The sequence below is a fragment of the Ursus americanus genome, chromosome 17, assembly GCF_024610735.1.
Source record: "Ursus americanus isolate L20-20 chromosome 17, mUrsAme1.1.p, whole genome shotgun sequence".
NCBI lineage: Eukaryota > Metazoa > Chordata > Mammalia > Carnivora > Ursidae > Ursus > Ursus americanus.
Window position 1 is genome coordinate 45,292,343 of NC_142143.1, and position 22,678 is coordinate 45,315,020.

Here is a 22,678-nt window from a genome sequence, read left to right on the forward strand (position 1 = left end):
AACAGCTAGCAGGAGGCTGCCCACAAGCTATTTGCTCTCTAAGCAAGATTTGACGTCTGCCCACAGCAACCCAGTGATTCCACATTGTGAGCCTATAAATGGTAATCTTGGAACCCGTGGACAAAATGAGCTGCTCGGGAGAAGGTCACCAGAAAAGCCTTCCTGAGTGATTTAGAACCTCCCCTCCCATCAAAATCCCTGTCCAAAAAGGATCAGACTAGCATAAGCTCCTCCTTCCTCCTCCCATGTACCATTTCCCCAGGACCTTCGTAAAAACCCTTGGCCTCTGCCACATCAAATATGATTTCTTTACTAGAAAACTGCTAAAAATATAAACTGTAATGAAAACATAGCATTTGGATTTTTGCCCCCTCCCCCCACCCCCCCAGCCCTGGAAACCTGTTCATTTACATTCTGGAACCATTGTCTGGAGCCAATTATCTTTAGTCAGCTTTTCAGTGACCTTCATTCGAATAGGACTTAAACAAGGGATTCAAGGTTTCCTATCTGTTGAGACATTTCAGTTTCTCTCCCATGATTTTCTCTGGAGATGGTGAAAAATCAATGTCCTCTCCAGAGACAGGCAGCAGAAAAATCATTACAGGATGGAGCTTAACCCTGAAATGGCCAGGATGATTTGAGCAGCAATCTGGTTTGATGAGGAAACGCCTGGAAGGTTTGGGTGGCTTGCCTGGTTCTCTCAGTGGGCCGGTGCATCTGTGGGAGAGCAAACAGATGGTTCCCTCGTCTGGCTAGGAACTTACTCAGCCTTTTGTGTTTGAGAGTCACATAGAAGCTGTAGGCTAGATGTAAGGGTTCTTGAAGAAATTAAAGTACGCTTACATAGGAGGCTGGATGGTGAGCTCTATATTACCCAGAAAGGAGACTTCAATTAGCATTTTGTGTCTCAATACGAAAACTGAATAAGAAAAACCAAGCAGTGGTTGGCCAGGGTGGATCGATGCAAACGAAAAGGAGGCAGTGAGAGGTTTGGTTCATGCAAGGACTAGATGCCCAGGGTGGTTCTACCACAGCACTCCCAGGGGGCAGCCACATGTGGGCCTTGGCTGAAGGACCCTCCAGCTCATGCTGGAGCTGAGGCCAGACATCCTTGAAAGGACCAGCAGGCTCCACAAGCAAGCACAGAGGACTGGCTCTAATCGCGTGGCAAAGAAAGACAAAGGCAGCAGCTCAAGCCGGTGAGGAAGCCACCCACATCACCTTTCAGGGCAGTAGAAAGCCCTGGAGTTTGGGGACAATAGTGGGAAGGGGAGCCCCAAAACAGAAATCTTGAACATCCTGCCAAGCTGATGCATGGGAATAAAAGAGATATACCCTGAATCTGGGCTGCTCGGCACAGTGCCTACACCTGATTGTTTACAGCGGCTAATAGAGGAGGCGTGGAGCATTGTCCTTTTGCCTAGTAAGTGCCATAGCATTTATTCTGAAAGTTCAAGGCTGCAGACTCCAAAACCCCAATTTGTTCACAACTTGAAGGGGTCTCTAAGCTCAAAACATGATGTGTCTGTCACCCATTAGGTAGACCAAAAATAAGGTAGGCTGACCACTTGGGCATCATATGATTCTGCTGAAAGTCTTCGGAAATGATCTTACGAAATCTCAAAGATCTGCTTGGAACCTGCTAACTTGAAGCGAGTGCTAGGGGAGCTCAACCCTCTGCCTTTCTGCTGCACTGGAGAAACCCTCCAAAGCCTGCTGCTCAGAGCAACTTCCGTGGGCCGGCCGCACTGGGAGCACCTGGGAGCCGTTGGCAGGGCAGAGTCTCAGACCCCCTCTCACGCTTACTGAATCAGAACCTGCATTTTACCAAGACCCTATTTTATTTGTGTGCACATAGAGTTGAGAAGGGTTGTGATGGACAAAGCAATAGCACGACAGCAGGCCATGAACGTGCCGCCACATTGCAAGCTTCCACCGGCCTGGAACCTATGTCCTCTGAGACACGCTGCCCCTAAAATCGAAAGGACTGGCATTTCATCTCCACCAGCGAGAGAGAGAGAGAGAGAGAGAATGGCATCCCTTCCTAGGTCATCTGCATGACCCCACCTAAGACTGCACGAAACATATCAAGAGGAAAGAAATAAACTCCCAGGGCTTACCCTTGCCCTTCCATGAAAGAGAAAATAATTTTGTAGGGCTACTACAAGGCTGTTTAAAATCCCTGACTTAACGGCGAAAGCAGTGACCGGCCCCCCGGTTGGCTCACTTGGTCTGGAGTGGTGGGCCCACACGTGACAGTCCCTGGAGTCCTCCAGCGCCTGTGTGCACTTCCTCTTCTTGGTTGGTGGCAGTGAGGCTCTGAAATCAAGAACCCAAAATGAAGGTTAGGAGTTTTTGCCCTCCACATTACATTAAATCAGATTCAGTTTCCCAGGTCTCTGCTCTCGGCCTTCTTAAGACTAATTGCAGTCGGTTAAGACTGCTTGAGGCGAACCGATCCGCAGTACTTCCAGGCTGTACGTGAGTGGGCAGAACAAGCTCCTACTCCAGGAGCCCTACCAGTCTGAAACGCAGTTTTCCAATTTCCAATAGATCTGAGATTCACCTACTTGAAAAATAAATGGACAATATTTCCAAAGGCAGAGGACTCATTGACAGAGAAGATATGAACTTGAAATATAGTATATAAAAATATAAAATAGAAGTGTATAAAATATGTATACACTTTACACCTGACATTTTTTTTTCACATGGAATTTTACCACAATATTTGAGGACCTTTACTCTTTCTGCCATTCTTTAGATTCAGAAGTAGGATGAAAGAGAAAAGAAGAGGAAGGAAAAGAGGAAAAAAATAGTATATTAATGCTTAATCAATAGGTATTTTTCTGAGAGCTCATTCACAAATTACTTGCGTATTCTAGCTGAGGCTGCAAAAGCAAACAGTGCTTTCTCCATCACTCAGAACGTCCCCATATATTTCTGACATTTTAACTTTCCATTGAATGAGGACTTTGGGTTTAGTTGACTTTTAATTAGAAGATGGTCTGAAGCCGAGAGCACTGGGGGCCTGTGCGGTATCTGATATATGTCTCAACACCGCCATCTCCTGGAGAGAACGCCACTGTTCAGTCTTTACCAGCACTGCGGGGTAGGGAGGGGCGGTGCTGGCTGCTCTGAGGTCTTTCATAACTAAATATCTTGCCCTTTACCCAGGGCTGTGGCACAGAGGCTGCTGATTGTAAGGACGGCTTATTCCCAGATGGGAGGACACGCACTGGTCCGGGGTGGTCGTAAGATGACTGGTGTCTGGGCAGCAGTTGAGAAAGCTGCTGCGGCTGTGGGCAGAGCTGCTCATTTCACAGGAGCTCTGCGGCCGGTATCTAGGTAGTGTCCTGGGAGCAGCTGCAGACTGGAGAAGAGTAGCTGGAGTCTTCCCGGCCCCAGGTCTCATCACGGCTGGGCAGCATGCACCTGGGGGAACACACCGGTGAGAAGGGCCTCTCTCTCTGACCACCCAGTGTCCAAGAAGAGGGGCAGGGCAAGGTGTGCGGGAGGCAGAGTGCACTCACCTTTGATCTGTGGAGGGGAACAGGAGTCTGATGCCGAATAGGGTGGAGTATCTGGGAGCTGCTGCTGCCTGAGGATTAGAGACGCACATTGCTTTTTACTGTGACCTGTTCCATCATTATAGCATTGTCACAAATGGGAGACAGCCCTACGTACTGCATGCACAGCGCACCGCCGGGGCCAAAGCCCACCAGATCATGCCTAGTGTCCTGTGTGAAGTAAATGGGCTTTGAGGCAGATGGAACAGGGTTTGGGGTCCCAGCTCTTCCGCTTCCTAGCTGTGTACCTATGAACAAGACTTCAGTCTCTCCAGGCCTCCATTTCCTCACCTACAATATGGGAATAACCATCATGCCTTCCTCATAGCATCGTTGTGAGAATTAAATGAGCTACTGTATATAAAACCCATAACATGATGCCCCCAAACGGAGTGCGTGCTGTTATAGTTTATATACATATCCATATATATGTATATATTTGTTTATTACAGTTTAATTAACAGTATTGTTGCTTCTTAATGTTTTCAAAGCACTTATACCAGCGAGATGGTTGGGCACACTGTTTGGGCTAAAGCCCTATATAAAGTCACCACCAAAGCAACGGTTTTCCATCTGTACGCTGGGAAATCCCAAAGCTCTTGGAATGAGCTCAGTGGTTTTACAAAAGAAAAAATTTAAATGCCTGGGGGGGGGGAAATCATAACTTTTCCTGTTTCATATATTGAGGTGCAAGTAAAATTTCATTTAAGAAAAAATGAGTACCACCACTAAAAAAGTGTGAAATTTTCTGTTCCAAAAAACCTACAAGTTCCTTCTCTGGGAAACTCCGTGATTCTAAGGCATTCATCAGCACCACCACCCTCCACTTGATTCTCCTGCTGGAAAGCAAGCCATCATGCTTTTCTTGGTTAAGATTTTAACCTCATACAATGAAAAGCCTGTTTTTATTGTTTACTAGAAAACTTAGGCTTTCTCCTCAAATTGGCCCTTTATAATTTATTCAATCTTTAGAAAAAAAGGAAGAGAAAATCTTCCTCCAAAAATGCCACCTTCCTCCAAAAACGCCACCAAAAAATGAAAGTAAAGGAATAAAGAGGCGTAAACACGAAAGGACATAGAGTGCGTGTGCAGAGTGCACAACAGACCACATTTTAATAACACTGGGGTAGACAGAAGTAGGATGGATGGTAACTGGATTAACAGAATGGAAAAAGCAAAAACAAGACTGCCTGGAGATGGCAGAAGGGACACAGCCAACAAGAAATGATCCAATTTTAATGCAACTCCAGAAAAGCCCAAGACATTGGAATCACCAGGAACCTCTGAACTCAAGCTGAAAACAAAAGAATCAGTTGAAAGTTTGATTAAGGAACAGTTGGACGCTTAGATTAGCTTTCCCAACCTGTGCAGCCAGCCAGCCACCTCCATCAGCCCAACAGGAGTTAGAAAGGTTTACTCTCTGGAGAAAGAGATTCCAGGGACACTGTAAAGCTACTGAGCTAAAAGTGGAAAGATTCATTAAAAGTCTAAATGCTGAACCCTGAGACCCTTCCTCAGTTTGACTTTGCAGGCATCCAAGCAGATTTCCTACAGTAAGAAATTGGAAGATTGCTCCCCAGAAAAATGGAATGTATTCAAGGGGGAGAAAAAGATTTTGAAGTTCTCCCCCACCCCCTAAAATGGCCCATCCCTGCTTAATCACTCTACGATGAGACTCATCCCCTGAGAATAACGGCTTGCACACAGAATGTCTTACACAGGAACAAAAGATGAAGGGCCAGACATTTCCAGAAACCTTTAACATTAAAGACAAAGAACAAACAACTAGATAAAGAAGGGATGCAAAAAAAAAACCCGCGAAGAGCTCTTCTGCTTTTGATATCACTGGTAAGCTCCTACCAGATTTGACCTTTTCATACTGTGAATTCTGGAAAATTAAAAAAAAAATCTGCCTAAAAATACTGGAAAGTGGACAAAAACAAGAAGATTCTGGGGGGACACTGAAACTTGGATGAAGGTAATAGCATAAGGTGAGTTACCTGTTTACAGCTTTTGGCCTTAGGACCAGTTGAAGGCAGAACCACAGAACAGTTAAAACTTCAATAGAAACATACAAACTTTCTCACCTAAAAAACCAGAGAACAGAGTTTGGGACAAACAGCTGCTTAAATTGAAAGGGGAATCTTGGGGAAAAGAGATTCAGAGAGGGGAACCCCTGATTCTGTGTAAAAACCCCTGCCAAGAGTCTGTCTGATTCCCAAGCCATCAATGTATGGGGCTGACTGCACACAGTCCAACAAAAAAAAACTCAAAAAAACTCAAAAAAAAAAACCCCAAAAAACAAAAGAGCAAAATGAACAAACAAACAAACCTGAACTAAAATTTGAGCTACTGCCCAGGAGACAGAGTTTATAATTTGAATTTAAGGAAAGTAACTGCCTAGTAAAACAGAAGTATATATATACTCTTCAGAAGAAATTAAAAAAAAAAAAATCCAGACATTCACAATGTCTAGAATACAATTAAGGATTACTCAACAAATGAAGAAGCAGGAAAATATGGCCTAACCTTGAGGAAAAGAGCAATTAGTGGACACCAACCCAGAGACGATCCAGATACTGGATTAGCAGATAAATCCAGACTTTAGCAGCAGCTATTATAAAAACAGCTGTTGTAACTAAGCCTAATGGAGTAGAGGATAATGTGTTTGGAAAGAATAAAAAATACAAAATCTCAGCAAAAAAATAGAAACTCAAAAAGAACTAAATGGAAATTCTAGAACTGAAAAAAATCAGAAATGAAAATAAAAATAGAAAATGAAAAAATCACCGGGTGGTATAACAGAAGAATTTGAAGACAAATCAATGGGTATAATGCAGTCTAAAGAACAGAGAGGGAAAAATGAATCAAAAAAGTAGGAGAGAAAGAGAGATTAATGAACAATGGAGGGGATGTAACAGAAAAATAATTAAAGATATAATAACCAAAACCTCCCCAAATGTAGTAAAAGACATAAATTTATAGGTTCAAGCAGCTCAGCAAATCCTAAGTAAGATAAATACAGAGAAAACCACACACAGGTCATCAGAATCAAATCAGCAAAAATAAAGAGAAATTTTCTTAAGTAACCAAAGAAAAACAGCATATTACATGCAGGGTAATAGTGGTTCAAATGACCAATGACTTTTCATCAAAATCTCCAGAAGTAAGAAGACAGTGCAACAACATCTTTAAAGTGCTAGTGAAAATCAAAACTGACAATCTAGAATTTCATATCTGATGAAGATATCTTCCAAGAATAAAAGCAAAATAAAGACATTGTTAGATTTAAAAAAAATTTTAAGTGAAACCGTAAACAGACATGCACAATAAGAAATGTTAAAGACATTATTTAGGCTAAAGGGAAAAGACATCAGATGGAAACTTGAAACTTTAGGAAGGAATGTACAGAATAAAAAATTGTATGCATCTGAATGCAAATTGGTTTTTTTCTTAATTTCTTTAAAATACATAGGACTCTTTAAAGCAAAAATTGTGACATTATCTCATAGCATTTATAATGTATGGAGGTGTAACACTTAGGACAACCATAGCACAGAGGAAGGGAGTGGGGGATAAAATAGAATTACACAGTGGAAGTTTTCTACACTTTACGTAAAGTGATACAATATTAATTCATTAACTCTAAGTAGACTGTAAAAAGTTAATTATGCAAAGAGGTATAGCTAAAGTCAATAGATAAAATGGAATTCTAAAATTATTCAAATAATACAAAATAAAGTAAAAAGGAGTTACAAAGAAGAAATAGCAAGGATAAAAAGAAGACAATAAAATGGCAGGATTAAATACATTATAAATGATTACAAGATATATTAATGAACTAAAAACTCCAATAAAAGGCAGAGATTGTAAGAAAGGATTTTTAAAAAGCAAGACCAACTGTACATTGCTTTTAAGAAACACTTAAAATATAAAGACTCAGATAAGTTGAAACCTAATGGAGAAAAAAGGTGTGAGAAGGCAGAAGTGATTTCCTGAATAATAGGTAAAATAGACTTCAAAATAAAGAGTCTTACTAAAAATAAAGAGGCTCATTCCATAATAATAACAGTCCTTTCATTAAGAAGGCATATCAATTATGATTGTTTATATATCCAATAACAGGACTTCAAAATCATGAAGCAGAATTGACAGAATTAAAAAGAGAAATAAATAATTGTATAATCATAGTTGGAGATTTTAACATCCTTCTCTCATCAATTGATAGAACAAAAAAGTCAGTAATGACAAAGATCACTTGAGAAATTTTTTTTTCTTTTTTTTTTTTTAAGATTTTATTTATTTATTTGACAGAGACAGCCAGCGAGAGAGGGAACACAAGCAGGGGGAGTGGGAGAGGAAGAAGCAGGCTCCCAGCAGAGGAGCCTGATGTGGGGCTCGATCCCATAACGCCGGGATCACGCCCTGAGCAGGAGGCAGATGCTTAACGACTGCGCTACCCAGGCGCCCACTTGAGAAATTTCTTAAGAAGAAAAGGAACTGGTGTGTTTCAATACTGAGAGGAATTTTGCAGTTCCCTTCAGAGAATTTGTGGGAAGAATTAATGATAGTTATATTCAAAGCCAAGAAGATCATGAAAAGAAGGCTACGGTTCAAGAAAAACAACGAGATCAAGAAACAAAATATAATCATAATAAATTACACGTGACCACATAGTGATAATAATGTAAGCCCTGGGTACTGACCTAACTAAAAATTTTTATAGACCTTTCTGATATTGGGAGGCTGGTGCTAGAAGTGGGTGTCAGATGTGATATAAGAAAGTTAAATCCTCCCTGAAGATAATATTAAGTTCTCAAAATATATAAAAGTAAGAAGAGCAATATAAAACACCATTTAGATATAAACCCAGAAGTCAAACTGGTCAATGAACTCACACAGCCTTTAACAAGCTCTTCTCACAGAGCTACGCGGGCTACCTGACCCCGTTCGCAACACCGCAGTAAAGGGCTTCTCAGCCCCACTCCATGGCGGCAGAACTAGAGCGAGCAGCTGCTGGCGACTCCTAGCTCATTCTGCCAGCCAAGCGCCATAAGCCAAGTCCTAAGTAAAACCCAGAAGAAGCTCAAGCATTTGAATGAAATGAAATAAAACCCGCAGTTGATGCCTCATGGACCTCATGTGTCTTTAAGGTCCACCTCCTGCGAAGTCCCCCAGTCAAACCTGCGAATAGGTGTCACCCCAGGGCCCTCAGCTGGTTCCCTCTTACCCCGCAGGTAGGACCCCAAGGCCAGCCTGAAGCTCACTATGATATGACCTCCACTGACCACACTTACTCAAAACAAACCAAATTATTTGGTTTGGAACGTAGGAGGTGATGGGGAAGGAGGCATGTTTGTGTGGCTTCTCAAACTATAATGTGCACGTGCAGTCCATGGGGAGCCTATTAAAAATGCGAGTCTGAGTCAGCTTTTCTGGGGGAAGGTCTGAAGTGCTACGTTTGTAGCTCCCAGGTCAGGCGAGTGCTGCTCCCTGACACACACTTAGAGTAAAGAAAGGAAGCAGGTGAACCTCTGGGCATTTTTGAAGGAAACAAAGTCCGTTTTAAGATTCACTAGTCTCTTTTCTGGAGTCTCCCTTCTATAGACACACACACACACACACACACACACACACACACACACACACTTCTTGTCCTTTTTCCCTGCAACCTCCGGGGTTTTATGCTATCCCCTAAATATCTAGCCCCCTCCCTTCAAGCAGCTCTCCATACCTAGACATTTCCTAGTGTGTCCTCCAGAGCTTACCTGTGTACCTAGTAGGTAACTGGCCGGCTAACCTATAGGGAGACCAGAGGACTTCAGCCACTCCTCCTGGGCAGACAGCTGCCCTGGACTCTGCCACACAAGGAAACAAAGGGTTAAGGGCAATATTCAGAAATTTTCACGTGCTGACAGGCTGCCCTTAGCTCAACATACCAATTAGATTCACACAGAAAAATGAGAAAGTCCTGAGGGGCATATCCCAATGCTCATGCGTGGGTACCTGCCTCCCAAAATGGGTCCGTGGCCAAATAAATTTGAGAAACACTGTATACCGCCTCTCTTCCCCAGTTGCACATTAGCATGACAAAAGCTCTGAAAAGTCCTGCGGTAAAGTTGATTTAACTTTGTTTAAGCCAATGACTCATAAGCTTATTTACTCATCATGGAACTTTTCTTTTTCCCCCCACAGCATCTCATGGGACCAATTTTGCATAAAGCATCTAAGGGCATCTGTTTTATAGGGCCAGTAATTCCATTTTTTAATATGTTTGAGATGTGAAAATCTCCCTGTTAGATTCAAAGTGGTTCTCATCAATTTAGCAGCCTAGTGGTTTCTTAGATCGTTTAGGCAAAGAGTTGTCACTGACTTTTTTAAAAGCATAATTCATAGGCAATACAGTAGAGGGGAAGTAACTCAAGATTGGTCATGAACTTAGGTTTGAATCCTAGCTTTGCTACTTATGAGCTGTAAGCCCAGGCGAGAAGACCTGCATCTCTAGGCTGTTAGGAGGAATGCAATTAAATTGCAAAAAAGAGCCAGGTATTTAGAAATAGTCGACAATTGGAGTATTTGAATAGGTTGTACAGATGTAATGATCTGCGGACCCGCTGAACAGCCCCATGGTCGTGGATGCACTGGAGCTGTTTCCGTGCTCAGACTGTTAATGCAGCCTCACTTAACCGCATGCACCTGAGTGGTTTTTATCAAGCAGTGACAGGTTATCTGATTATCGGACTTTTCTTCAATGCGCATGGACTCTGACAATCTTTGCAAACTATAGCACAGACCCATCCTGAGTCACATCGTTTGTCAGATAATTTTAGATGCATTGAATATATTTCCCCGAGGTTCATATTCCTCCAAAATATGACCTAATTAATCTAAAAGCTGCATAAAGAAGAAAGGTCATGTGTTGTAGAGCCAGGCGCATTTGAATTCCAGTCTTGCCGCTTATTGACCTGTGGAGAGTTACTTATTCTCTTTGCACCTCCATATTTATAAAATATAGATGATATTGTATCTATTTGGGAGATTTGTTCAGAGAATGAAATGTGTGAAATCAAATATGTAATTAAATAAATGAATGCATAATAAGTGCAAAGAACATTGCCCAACACTTGGTAATTGCGCAACAATATTAACTCCCTCCTCTACCTCTATTACACCCGACCACCCCTAAAGGTAGAGAATGAATCTGGTTGGGCAAACCAATAGTAATAGCCTATAAGGAGATAATTCTTTTTTTTTTTTTTTAAGATTTTATTTATTTATTTATTCGACAGAGATAGAGACAGCCAGCGAGAGAGGGAACACAAGCAGGGGGAGTGGGAGAGGAAGAAGCAGGCTCATAGCAGAGGAGCCTGATGTGGGGCTCGATCCCACAACGCCAGGATCACGTCCTGAGCCGAAGGCAGACGCCCAACTGCTCTGCCACCCAGGTGCCCCCATAAAGAGATAATTCTGGTCCTATAGGAAGGATCATTGTTATCCTGGAAACTACGACCATATGGCAGATTTCAGACTTCCCAGATAAGAAGACAGTTCTTTGAAGAGACTTTTGTTCACTTCTCCCCGCCAAACAGCTAAAGTTTGTTCTGTGACTTATAAAAGTGATCCAGATGATTAAACAGAACCCTGGTACAATTAGCTGTACCTTCTCTTAAGGAGCAGTTACATAGAAGAGACACTAGACAACTTCTGGCAGATTGTTTTCAGGCCAGAGATGGTAAGGATACATACTGCCCACTCTTTCCACAGGAATTCACACCAATGGTTTGGATGGAGTGAAGGGGAATGTGAGGGAAGGCACAGGGGCAATTATTGTCTGAGTTCAGCCCACACAGTGCCTAGAGCAGAAGAGCCAGATCAGAGGTGGGCTCACACATTTGGCCACCCACCAGCTGTGTGTGTTTGTGCTTAACTAGCTTGCAAAATGTTGAGCTTCCTTCATTCTGTGGTCATTCAGCAAGGATGTTCTTGTCAGCAAAGAGCAGCAAGAGCCAGGTACCAGAGATTTCCACAAATTGGTTTCCTCAATCCTGAGATCAGGTCTGGTTTCACTCTTTCATGGGCTGGGTGTGGGGGAGCATTTACAGGTATACCAAAATAAGCTCAATAACGAAATGGAGGTGACAGAGGAAGGTCAGTGAACTTGAAGACAGATCAGTAGAAATTATCTAGTTTGAACAACACAGAGAAGAAGATTGAAAAAAATCAACTGAGACTCAGGAATCTATATACAGTATCAAAGGTCTAGCATTTGTATCACTGGAGTCCTAAAAAGAGGTAAGAAAGACATCGGTACAGAAAAATAAACGTGAAGAAATAATAGCTGAAAACTTCCCAGATGCAATGAAAATTATAAATTTACAAATTGAAAAACATTATGATCCCAAACAATATAATCTCGAAGAAAACTAAGCCTAGCGGTGCCTGGGTGGCTCAGCTGGTTGGGTGTCTGCCTTTTGATTTTGGCTCAGGTCATGATCTTGGGGTCGTGGGGTCAAGCCCCAAGTCGGGCTCCAAGCTCAGCACAGAGTCTGCTTGTCCCTCTCCCACCCCCTCTGCCCCTCCCCTTGCTCGTGCATGTGTGCAACCACACTCTCTCTCTCAAATAAATAAATAAAATCTTAAAAAAAATAAAGGCATAGAGTTTGGGACATACAACAGTCCCAATTTGTAAATGACACGATTGTAAACATAGAAAATCCTGAAAAATCTATTTAAAAAGCTCTCAGAACTAATAAATGACTTCATTAAGATTGCAGGACCCAAGCTTAATTTATAAATATCAATACTATTTTTATATGTTGGCAATGAATAACTGGAACCTAAAACTTTGGGGGGGAAATTGTTATTTACAATAGCTCAAAGAGAAACATGAAATATTTAGATATAAGTCTAACAAAATATGTGCAGCTTTACCATGCTGAAACCTATATAACGCTGATGAAAGAAATCAAAAAAGGCCTAAACAAATGGAGATATATACCATGTTGATGGATTAGAAGATTCAGTTTTGTTAAGATATCAGTTCTCCACCTATAGGTCTCTGGACTTAAAACAATCCTAATCAAAATCCCAGCATGACTGTACAGATATCAACAAGCTAATTCTAATATTTATATGGGACACCAAAGGAACTAGAATAGCCAAAACAGTTTTGAAAAAGACAAATTTGGAGCACTTACACTACATGATTTCGAGACTTATAATAAAAGCACAATAATCAAGATAGTGTAGTATTGGCAAAATGATAGGCACATAGATCAATGGAACAGTGTAGAGTCTAGATACAGATCTACACAAATACGGTCAGCTGATTTTTACTACAGTGTAAAAGTAATTTAATTTAGTAACCTTTCTAGGTTATTCAACAAATAAATCTGGAATTGTTGGACGTCCATACACAAAGAAATTAATCTCAACCTATGTCTCAAACTTTATACAAAAATTAATTCAAAATGGATCATAAGCCTAAATGTGAAGTGTAAGACCCTAAAACTTTTAGAAGAAAACAGAAGAAAAGTTGGGGAAGCTTAGATTAGGCAATATCTATACTTCTTAGATATAAAGCATGAACCTTAATGAAGGAAAATCAGATAAGTTGGACACCATCAAAATTTTAAACTTTTGTTCTGAGAACGATACTGCTGAAAGGATGAAAACTTAAGTTACAGAGTGGGAGAAAATATTCACATATCTAACAAAGTTCTTATATCCAGAATATTGAACAATTCTCTAAACTCAAAGGTAAGAAAGCTCCAATTGGCAAAAAATTTGAACAGACCCTATACCAAAGAAAAATGTATGGATAGCAAGCAAGAACACAAAATGATACCCAACATCATTAGTCATAGGAGAATGTAAGTTAAAACACAATGAGATGCCACTGTAGCATGGCTTTTTACTTATAGAATGGCTATTATAAAAATTTTCTGAACTGACAATAGCAAGAACTGGCAATGAAGAGAAGCAATTGGATGCCTGATACGCTGCAAGTGGTAATGGAAAATGGTATGGCTGTTCTAGAAAATTTGGCAATTGCTATAAAGTTAAGCTTATATTTACAATATCACCCAGCGGACTTCGCTCTAAATATTACCCTCAGATCCTCATGGGGAAAAACAGAGCTTTTCCTCTATGGTCAGGAACAAGACAAGGATGTCCACTCTTACTATTTAACATAGCACTAGAAGTCTTAGCCTCAGCAATCAGACAACAGAAAGAAGTAAAAGGCATCCAAATCGGCAAGGAAGAAGTCAAACTGTCAATACTTGCAGATGATATGATACTCTATGTAGAAAGCCTGAAAGACTCCACCAAAAAATTGCTAGAACTAATACACGAATTCAGCAAAGTTGCAGGATATAAAATCAACATAGAGAAATCTGTTGTATTTCTACACATGAATAATGAAGCAGCAGAAAAAGAAATCAAGGAATCGATCCCATTTACAATCACACCAGAAATAATAAGTTACCTAGGAATAAACCTAACCAAAGAGGTAAAAGATCTGTACTCTCAAAACTATAGACCACTTATGAAAGAAATTGAAGAGAACACAAAGAAATGGAAAAACATTCCATGCTCATGGATTAGAAAAACAAACATTGTTAAAATGTCTATACTACCCAAAACAATCTACACATTTAAGGCAAACCCTATCAAAATAACACCAGCATTTTTCACAGAGCTAGAAAAAACAATCCTAAAATTTGTATGGAACCAAAAAAGACCCCGAATAGCCAAAACAATCCTGAAAAAGAAAAGCAAAGCTGGAGACATCATGATTCTGGACTTCAAGCTGTATTACAAAGCTGTAATCTTCCAGACAGTATGGTACTGTCACAAAAACAGACACATAGATCAATGAAACAGAATAGAAAACCCCAGAAATGGACCTGTAACTATACGATCAACTAATCTTCAACAAAGCAGGAAAGAATATCCAATGGAAAAAAGACAGTCTCTTCAACAAATGGTGTTGGGAAAACTGGACAGCAACATGCAGAAGAATGAAACTGGATCACTTTCTTACATCATACACAAAAATAAATTCAAAATGGATGAAAGACTTAAATGTGACACAGGAAACCATCAAATTCCTTGACGAGAACACAGTCAGCAACCTCTTTGACCTCAGCTGTAGCAACGTCTTACTAGACATGTCTCAGGAGGCAAGGGAAACAAAAGCAAAAATGAACCATTGAGACTTTATCGAGATAAAAAACTCCTGCACACTGAAGGAAACAATCAACAAAACTAAAAGGCAGCCTATGGAATAGGAGAAGTATATTTATAAATGACATTATTCGATAAAGGGTGGGTGTCCAAAATTTATAAAGAACTGATCAAACTCAGCACCCCAAAAATAAATAATCCAGTTAAAAAATGGGCAGAAGAGGGGTGCCTGGGTGGTTCCGTCAGTTGAGCTTCTGGCTGTTGGTTTCAGCTCAGGTCGTGATCTCATGGGTCATGGAATTGAGCCCTACATTTGGGCTTTCCACTCACCAGGGAGTCTGCTTGAAGATTCTGTTCCTCTGCCCCTCCCCCAACCTATGTGTGTGCATGCTCTCTCTCTCTCTCAAATAAATAAATAAGTCTTTAAAAAAGAATGAAAGAAAAGAAAGGAAAGAAGGAAGGAAGAAAGAAAGAAATGGGCAAAAGACATGAACAGACATTTTCCAAAGAAGACATCCAGATGGCTAACAGACACATGAAAAGACGCTCAACATCACTGGGCATCAGGGAAATGCAAATCAAAACCACAATGCAAATCAAAACCACAATGCAAATCAAAACCACAATGCAAATCAAAACCACAATGCAAATCAAAACCACAATGCAAATCAAAACCACAATGCAAATCAAAACCACTTCACACCTGTCAGAATGGCTAAAATTAACAACACAGGAAACAACAGATGTTGGCGAGGATGCAGAGAAAGGAGAACCCTCTTACATTGTTGGTGGGAATGCAAACTGGAGTAGCCACTCTGGAAAAGAGTATGGAGGTTCCTCAAAAAGTTAAAAATAGAACTGCACTACGACCCAGCAACTGCACTACAAGATATTTACCCAAAGGATACAAAAATATGCATTTGAGGGGCACCTGAGTGGCTCAGTCGTTAAGCGTCTGGCTTCAGCCCAGGGCGTGATCCCAGAGTCCTGGGATTGAGTCCTGCATCAGGCTCCTCTGCTGGGAGCCTGCTTCTTCCTCTCCCACTCCCCCTGCTTGTGTTCCCTCTCTCGCTGGCTGTCTCTCTCTCTGTCGAATAAATAAATAAAATCTTAAAAAAAAAAAAACAGTAACTATACAACAGAGAAATTGAACAATGTTTTAAAAAAAATAAACATTTGAAGGGATACATGCACCCTGATGTTTATAGCAGCATTATCAACAATAGCCAAACTATGGAAAGAGCCCAAATGTCCATCAACTGATGAGTAGATAAAGAAAATGTGGTGTGTGTGTGTGTGCGTGTATATATATATGTATATATAATATATACATTATATTATATATATGCACACTATACATATATATAATGTAATATTACTCAGCCATCAAAAAGAACGAAATCTTGCCATTTACAATGATATGGATGGAGCTAGAGTATATTATGCTAAGTGAAATAAGTCAGCCAGAGAAAGACAAATACCATATGATTTCACTCATATGTGGGATTTAGGAAACAAAACAGATGAACATATGGGAAGGGGAACAAAAAGAGAGAGGGATGCAAACCATGAGAGACTCTAAAAGATAGAAAATAAGCTGAGGGTTGATCGAGGGAAGTGGGTGGGGGATGGCCTAAATGGGTGATGGGTATTAAGGAGGGCACTTATGAGGAACACTTATGATGTAAGTGATGAATCCCTAAATTCTACTCCTGAAACCAATATTACACTCTATGCTAACCAACTAGAATTTAAATAAAAATTTGAATAAATAAATAAATATTACCCTCGGAAATTAAAACTCTTGATCACATAAAAACCTGGGCATTAATATTTATAGAAGCTATTCATAATGGCCAAAAACTGTAAGTAATCCCAATGTCCTTGAATGGGTAATTGGATAAACAAACTGAGTTATAAACGTTCAACAGAGTCTTTCTCAGCAATAAAAAGAAATGAACTATTGATCAAAGACTTTATGCTTAGTGAAAGCAGCCAGACTAAAAACGTTTTATCCCACAAATTTCATTTATGAGACATTCAAGAAAAGCAAAACTATAGGGACAGAGAACAGATCGGTGGTACCAGGGGCTGAGGTGGGTGATTTGTTTGACCACAAAGGGGAAGCACAAGGGAAGTGTTTCAGGTGAGGGAACAATTGTTTGTGTTGATCATGATAGTGGTTCTACAAGTCTATGAACTTGTCAAAACTCACAACACTATATACAGGATAAAAATTGAATGTTACTGTATGTAAATTAAAAATACAAGAAAGCTGGAGCAGCTATGTTAATATCAGAATGTAAGAGCAGAAATCAATAAAATACAAACCAGGAAAACAATTAAGAGTATACATTTAGCCAAAAGCTGGATCTCCCAAAGGGTTCAGAAAACTGATAAACCTCTTGCCAGATGGACCAAGAATAAAAAGACACAAAGTATTGACATTAAGAACAAAAGGGTTATCACTATAGATTTTATAGACATTAAAAGTGATATTAGGGAATACGATGAGCAACTTTATGCCAGTGAATCTGACAACTTGGATGAAGTGAATAAATTCACCGGAAGACATTAACTGTCTAAGCTGATAACTACCAACAGATAACCTGAATAGCCCCAAGGCTATTAAAGATACTGAATTGGAAGGGGAGGACCTTCCTGTAAAGAAAATTCTAGGCCCAGCAGACTTCACTCAGGAAAACTGACGGAGATTAATAGAAGAAACAATACCAACATGCCCTTTTGGAAAGTAGAAGAGGAGGAAACACTTTCCAGCTCATTTAATTATTCCATAACTTATAAAACATCAAATGGAGAGCAGTGCTTTCATTACTTACAAGACCCCCAGATCGAAATCATTGCCCAAGAATTCCTCCAGCAGACTTGTATCCAGCACCGGGTTCTCCAGAGTGTCACTGGGCCCCTGAGCTGCAAAGGCAAATTAAAAATCTTGAGATTCATGAAGATTTCAGAATGGCTAGCATCTAAAAACATTGACATGCCTGCACCCAAGAATTCTAAAGCACGTAAATAGTACAATACATTCATCGAGAGTGTGATCTTTCTTCCATTCAAGTATTTCTTTTAGAAATCTCTTTAGGTCGTGATTTAATGAGCACTGGGTATTATATAAGACTGATGAATCACTGACCTCTACCTCTGAAACTAATAATACATTATATGTTAATTAATTGAATTTAAATAAAAAAAAAACACTCTTTAGATGTTACTCTCTTCCAGTAACCTTCCCGAACTGTCTAAGGCTGGTTTAGGTGCCTTTTTTTGCGTGTGCTTCCATTAATGGCCTGTGCTTTGCCTTATGCACTATTATAATTGCTTGCCTTTGTTTCTCTACCTAAAGTCTTCAAGAGCAGGGACCATGTCCTTCTTCTAGTACCCACAAGAATGTATCGTATAAAAAAGGCAGCAATAACCACTTGCGGATGGATGGATGGATGGATGGATGGATGGATGGATGGATGGATGGTTGGATGGATAGTTGGATGGAAGGAAGAATGGATGGTTGGTTGGTTGGTTTGTTAGTTGGACAGATTATTTCCAGTTAAGTTAATCAAGAAGTACCTCGCTTCACATTTTTGTTGACTTCCCAAAATGTAACACAATATTTTTGTCCTTTTTCTTGGTTTAAAAAAATGAAAATAAACTTACTGGTTTCTTTCTGATCATAATAAAGATGGTAGAATTTTAAAAGAATGATAAAAGAACATAAAACACAGGAATATCTAATCAAGAGGACAAAACAATATTTATTTGCAGATAACATGACTCTATACCTAGCAAACTCAGGAGAAACAATTGGCAACAATTAGAAATGATCAGAAAATTCGAAAGAGTAGCTGATTAAAACTAAATATAAAAACAACCAATCTTATATATATCTTATATATAAAAAACAACCAATCAACAATTACAATCAATATAATGAAGAGGATTCTATTCAAAATGACAAAAAGTATAAAATACCCAAATAAATATTTAGGGACAATATTTTTTTAAAAAGCTAAAAAAACTCTATGAGGGGTCATAAGAAGAGATTTGAATAAATGGAAAGGCATTGATCTTAGGCTAAAAGATTCAGTATCATTGGGGCGCCTGGGTGGCTCAGTCGTTGAGCATCTGCCTTAGGCTCAGGGCGTGATCCCGGCATTCTGGAATCGAGCCCCGCATCAGGCTCTTCCGCTATGAGCCTGCTTCTTCCTCTCCCACTCCCCCTGCTTGTGTTCCCTCTCTCGCTGGCTGTCTCTATCTCTGTCAAATAAATAAAATCTTTAAAAAATAAAAGATTCAGTATCATAAAAACTTTTACTAGACATTGTTTAGAACATCTGCCAAACCCATATATTCATTTTCTGAGAACTTTCTCCTTGTGAAAATAGTCTCCAGCAGCCATATTTGTAACACAACCTCTACAGGCACCCAAATCAGGAAGACCCAATCCATTGGTTGATCAGTGACCAATTCTATTATTTCTCCTAAGAATCTGAACTAGACTTTAGAGCTAGTGGTTGAGATTAAGTCATGTAATAACTAAGGCGAACTAGAATGATAGTTTAATATTTCCATCCCGTTAACCCAGGTCCTTCCTGATTTTTTTGTCCTAACTGAAGCCTGGTTGTTCGATTTTCACTCCAAATACATGACAAACTCTTGGGTATACCCAATAAACCCTTTTGAATTGGTTTGTGTGTTACCTGAAATTAAATAATCCCCAAGTTAGTGTTCTGAAATTCTTCTGGAAAAATAAATAGCCAAAAATCACCAGAAAATTATGGAGGAGGTAAATCTGAGAAATTTACACAAGGACATATCAAAGGATGTAGGATATATCTGGGATATATCAAGAAATATCACATATACATGTAATGTACAAGGACTTTTAGTACACAATAAACAAATCCTTTGACACCAGTGAAAAAAGATTTATTATTCAATAAAAGTCTTGGGGAAAACTGGTTAGACATATGAGGAAAAAAATCTGGATTATTTTCCTACTTCCACACCTAAATTCCAGATAGAGAAAAGATTTCAACATAAATAAATACAACTATAGAAAGAAAATATGAGTTAATATTCTTATGATCTTGGGATAAAGGTTTTTCCAAGCATGGCATGAAAGCCAAAAACTATAAAGCAAAAGACTGATAAATTTCACTTTCTACATTTTTTGAGAAGGAAAGAATTTTTAACATTTTATTTTGAAATAATTTCAAACCTAAAGAGAAGCTACAGGAATTTAAAGGAACTCACTTTTGCCCTTCACTCATATTCACCAATTATTAACTTCATGGAGTTTTTGTCCAGGTACGATCTAAATATATAACACCTCAACTTTCTACCCCCCACACTAATATCCCTCATGTGCAGCGCCTTGTATCCCTCCCAGGGGCAAGGTACTTTCACATTCAGATCACTGCACTAGTTGTAGGAGAGCCACTGTATGTTCAACTTTTGGCTTGCTATCTCATTTATTAAAATAAAATTTAAAAAATCTTGAGCACCTCCCAAACAAGCAAAACTGATGGATGCCAGAGATAGATGGAAAAGAGGGAGGAAGAAAGAGAAGAGGAGGGAAAGAGCAGAGAGATCACCAACTCTTTTCAGTTACATAAACTAAGAGCAAAAAGGATGGAAGATATTCTTAAACGTTGTGATGGTCAGAATTGACCTCATAGTGGCAATTTAGTCTTGAGGGAGGCTTTGAAGAAAGGACAGGATGGAGATGAGCAGGATAAGACACATTCATTCTCTCACTGATTCAACCAATACTTATTAAGCACGTACCAAGTACATGCCAAACACTGTACAAGGTTCTGGGGACACAGCAGACAGGAAAAAAAAAAGACAAATTCCTTCAGAGGGCCTGAATTCTCAGGGAAGGAAAGGAGGCACCGGTGGGGATGGCGGAGGACAGATGTGACATATGAGAAACAATAAATAAACAGGATTTTTTCACATGAAAATGAAACAGAGTGGTGTAAGAGGCTTCAGGGAGATAGAGATCCTTTTGATTGGGAGGGCTTCCTCAGAAAAGAGCCAGCCATGCAAAGACTGAGGGCCAAGCATGCCAGGCAGAGGGGAACAGTAAGGGCAAGAGAACAGGGGCTGTTTGAGAAATAATTTCAGGATGGAAAAGCATAGGAGCACAAGAGAGGGGGTAGGAGAGGTTGGTCAGAGCAATGGGAAGGCTTTGGAAAGTGATATGATATGCTTTACATTTTTAAAAGTTTTGCTCCATACAACCACTTTGACAAACAGTAGGGAGGTTCCTCAAAAAATTAAAATGATCCAGCAATTTCACTACTGGTTATTTACTTAAGGAATATAAAAACATTAATTTGAAAAGATATATGCCTCCTGGTGTTTATTGCAGCATTATTTACAATATCCAAGATATGGAAGCAACCTAAGTGTCCATCAATAGATGAATGGATAAAGAAGATGTGGTATATATCTATAATGGAATATTACACACTCATAAAAAAGGATGTGATCATGCCATTGGCGACAACTTGGATGGACCTAGAGGGTATTATGCTAAGTGAAAGAAGTCACACTGAGAAAGACAAATACCGTATGATTTCACCACGTGTGGAATCTAAAAAAACCCAAAGGAATAAACAAACAAAAAGAAAAAAATGAAGACATTTATTCTGGTTGTTTGGTGGGAAAGGACTATAAAAGGATAAGAAAAGAAGGGAAATGAATTTGAATGCCATCCCAATTGTCCAGGGGCATTCAGAAGTGGTTTGGATTTCTTACTCTGAGCTAAGCCAAACTAGCGGCACTTTACCTGACTCATTAATCCTCATAACAGCCCTAGGAGGTAGACACTAATATCCCCAGTTTACAGGTTAACTAGCTTGCCCAGGGTCTCACAGCTAGTAAGTGATATGCAAGGAAACCAAGCAGGCTGCCCTGATTCCTGAGCAGGTGCTCATTCCCCTCCCCACCATCACCGCCCATCTCACGCTCCAACAGCAGACAAGAATGACTTGCTTCTACTACTTCTTTGGGCTTTGGTCAAGCTGATGGCTAAGAGACACAGATGGAGGGAAGAATCTGCTTAATTTCCCACTGAAGCCCCTGCTGGTGTCCCATCTGCTTTATACAGCACGTGTGTGTGCACATGTGTGCACACACGCACACACACACACACACTCTGCCCCAGGCAAAAATTGGAGGTGGCCCACAGATGCTAAGACCTGACCAATGTATCACTTGCTTTATATTGCCTCCCCTCCCCCACCACCATCCCCAGGCAGAAATAGGAGATGGTCCACAGCTCCCAGGACCTGCCCCATGTGGCATGTCCAAACACCTTAATGAACAAGGAGAGATGATCCCCCCCCCCCGAGTAGCCAGCTTTCTCTAGGACTCCAAAAGCACATCTGTGCCTTCCAGACTCAAAGGAAATTACTCAACAAGATAAATCCATAGTGTCAGATAAAATTGTTTTCAGGAGGCTTTACACACACAGGGAAACTCTTAAATGACTGTTAAAATAAATCTCTTGCTTTTAAAAATAATCACTTAGCTATAAATGTCTTAAACACTTATTTATTACACCCAAACCTGCAGAGATGGCATTGTTGGGCATCCCACCCCCTGTCAGCAAGATTCGGTTTCAAGCTTTGATCCCACCCTGCTCTACATTTGTCTTTCGTGGCTGTCACAGTCCTGCTCAGAACAGGAGCAGCTGCCAGGCCTCCTGGGAGTGCCAGAGAACTGCCCCCTTTATCGATCTCAGAAAAAAAGCCCTTCTTCACCCTAGTTCTCTGCCTCCCCCTCTAGGCTCAGGGACATCTGGCACATGGTAACCTGTCCTGCTGCTCTTGGCCTTGGGCAGACAAGAAAAAAGCACATAGTTAGAGGATCAGTCCACCAGGGAGTACCAC

The 22,678-nt window shown here is 40.2% G+C and overlaps 1 protein-coding gene across 4 annotated transcripts in view; it reads right to left on the bottom strand.

Moving 5' to 3' along the window:
• The window catches only part of MYRFL (myelin regulatory factor like), a 129,160-nt gene that overhangs the window by 72,254 nt on the left and 34,228 nt on the right, over positions 1-22,678 (bottom strand). For 3 of the 4 annotated variants that reach the window (XM_087868926.1, XM_087868927.1, XM_087868929.1), the window contains 4 exons: positions 17,600-17,690; positions 3,534-3,601; positions 3,174-3,435; positions 2,228-2,319 (listed from right to left, as the gene is read on the bottom strand). In XM_087868926.1, coding sequence (XP_087725052.1) covers positions 2,228-2,319; positions 3,174-3,435; positions 3,534-3,601; positions 17,600-17,690 — 513 coding nt within the window. The remainder of the gene's footprint in view (positions 1-2,227; positions 2,320-3,173; positions 3,436-3,533; positions 3,602-17,599; positions 17,691-22,678) is intronic. The other variant, XM_087868928.1, reaches the window with a different exon arrangement.